General features: G+C 61.8%; 1 protein-coding gene across 1 annotated transcript in view; it reads left to right on the forward strand.

Annotated features, from left to right (window-relative positions):
- Positions 1-6: 6 nt before the first annotated feature.
- ATG12 (autophagy related 12) overlaps positions 7-217 on the forward strand; it is a gene marked incomplete at its 5' end in the record, with an annotated part of 2,047 nt that continues 1,836 nt past the window's right edge. The window contains one exon of the mRNA XM_010178665.1: positions 7-108. Within this exon, the coding sequence (XP_010176967.1) occupies positions 7-108 (102 nt within the window). The remainder of the gene's footprint in view (positions 109-217) is intronic.

Below are 217 nucleotides of genomic sequence, written 5' to 3' on the forward strand. Positions count from 1 at the left end.
ACCCCTATCATGAAAACCAAGAAGTGGGCCGTGGAGCGGACCCGGACCATCCAAGGCCTTGTTGACTTCATCAAGAAGTTCCTCAAGCTGATGGCCTCCGAGCAGCTGGTAGGCGGGGGGAGGCCGGGAGCTAGCTACGGTGGGGAGCTCCGCTCACCCAGCGTCCAGGCTGTTGTGCCTTGCAGGGGGGCTGAGCCTAGGGTAACGCTTTCACACG

Source organism: Mesitornis unicolor, unplaced genomic scaffold, assembly GCF_000695765.1.
Source record: "Mesitornis unicolor isolate BGI_N332 unplaced genomic scaffold, ASM69576v1 scaffold43480, whole genome shotgun sequence".
Lineage (NCBI taxonomy): Eukaryota > Metazoa > Chordata > Aves > Mesitornithiformes > Mesitornithidae > Mesitornis > Mesitornis unicolor.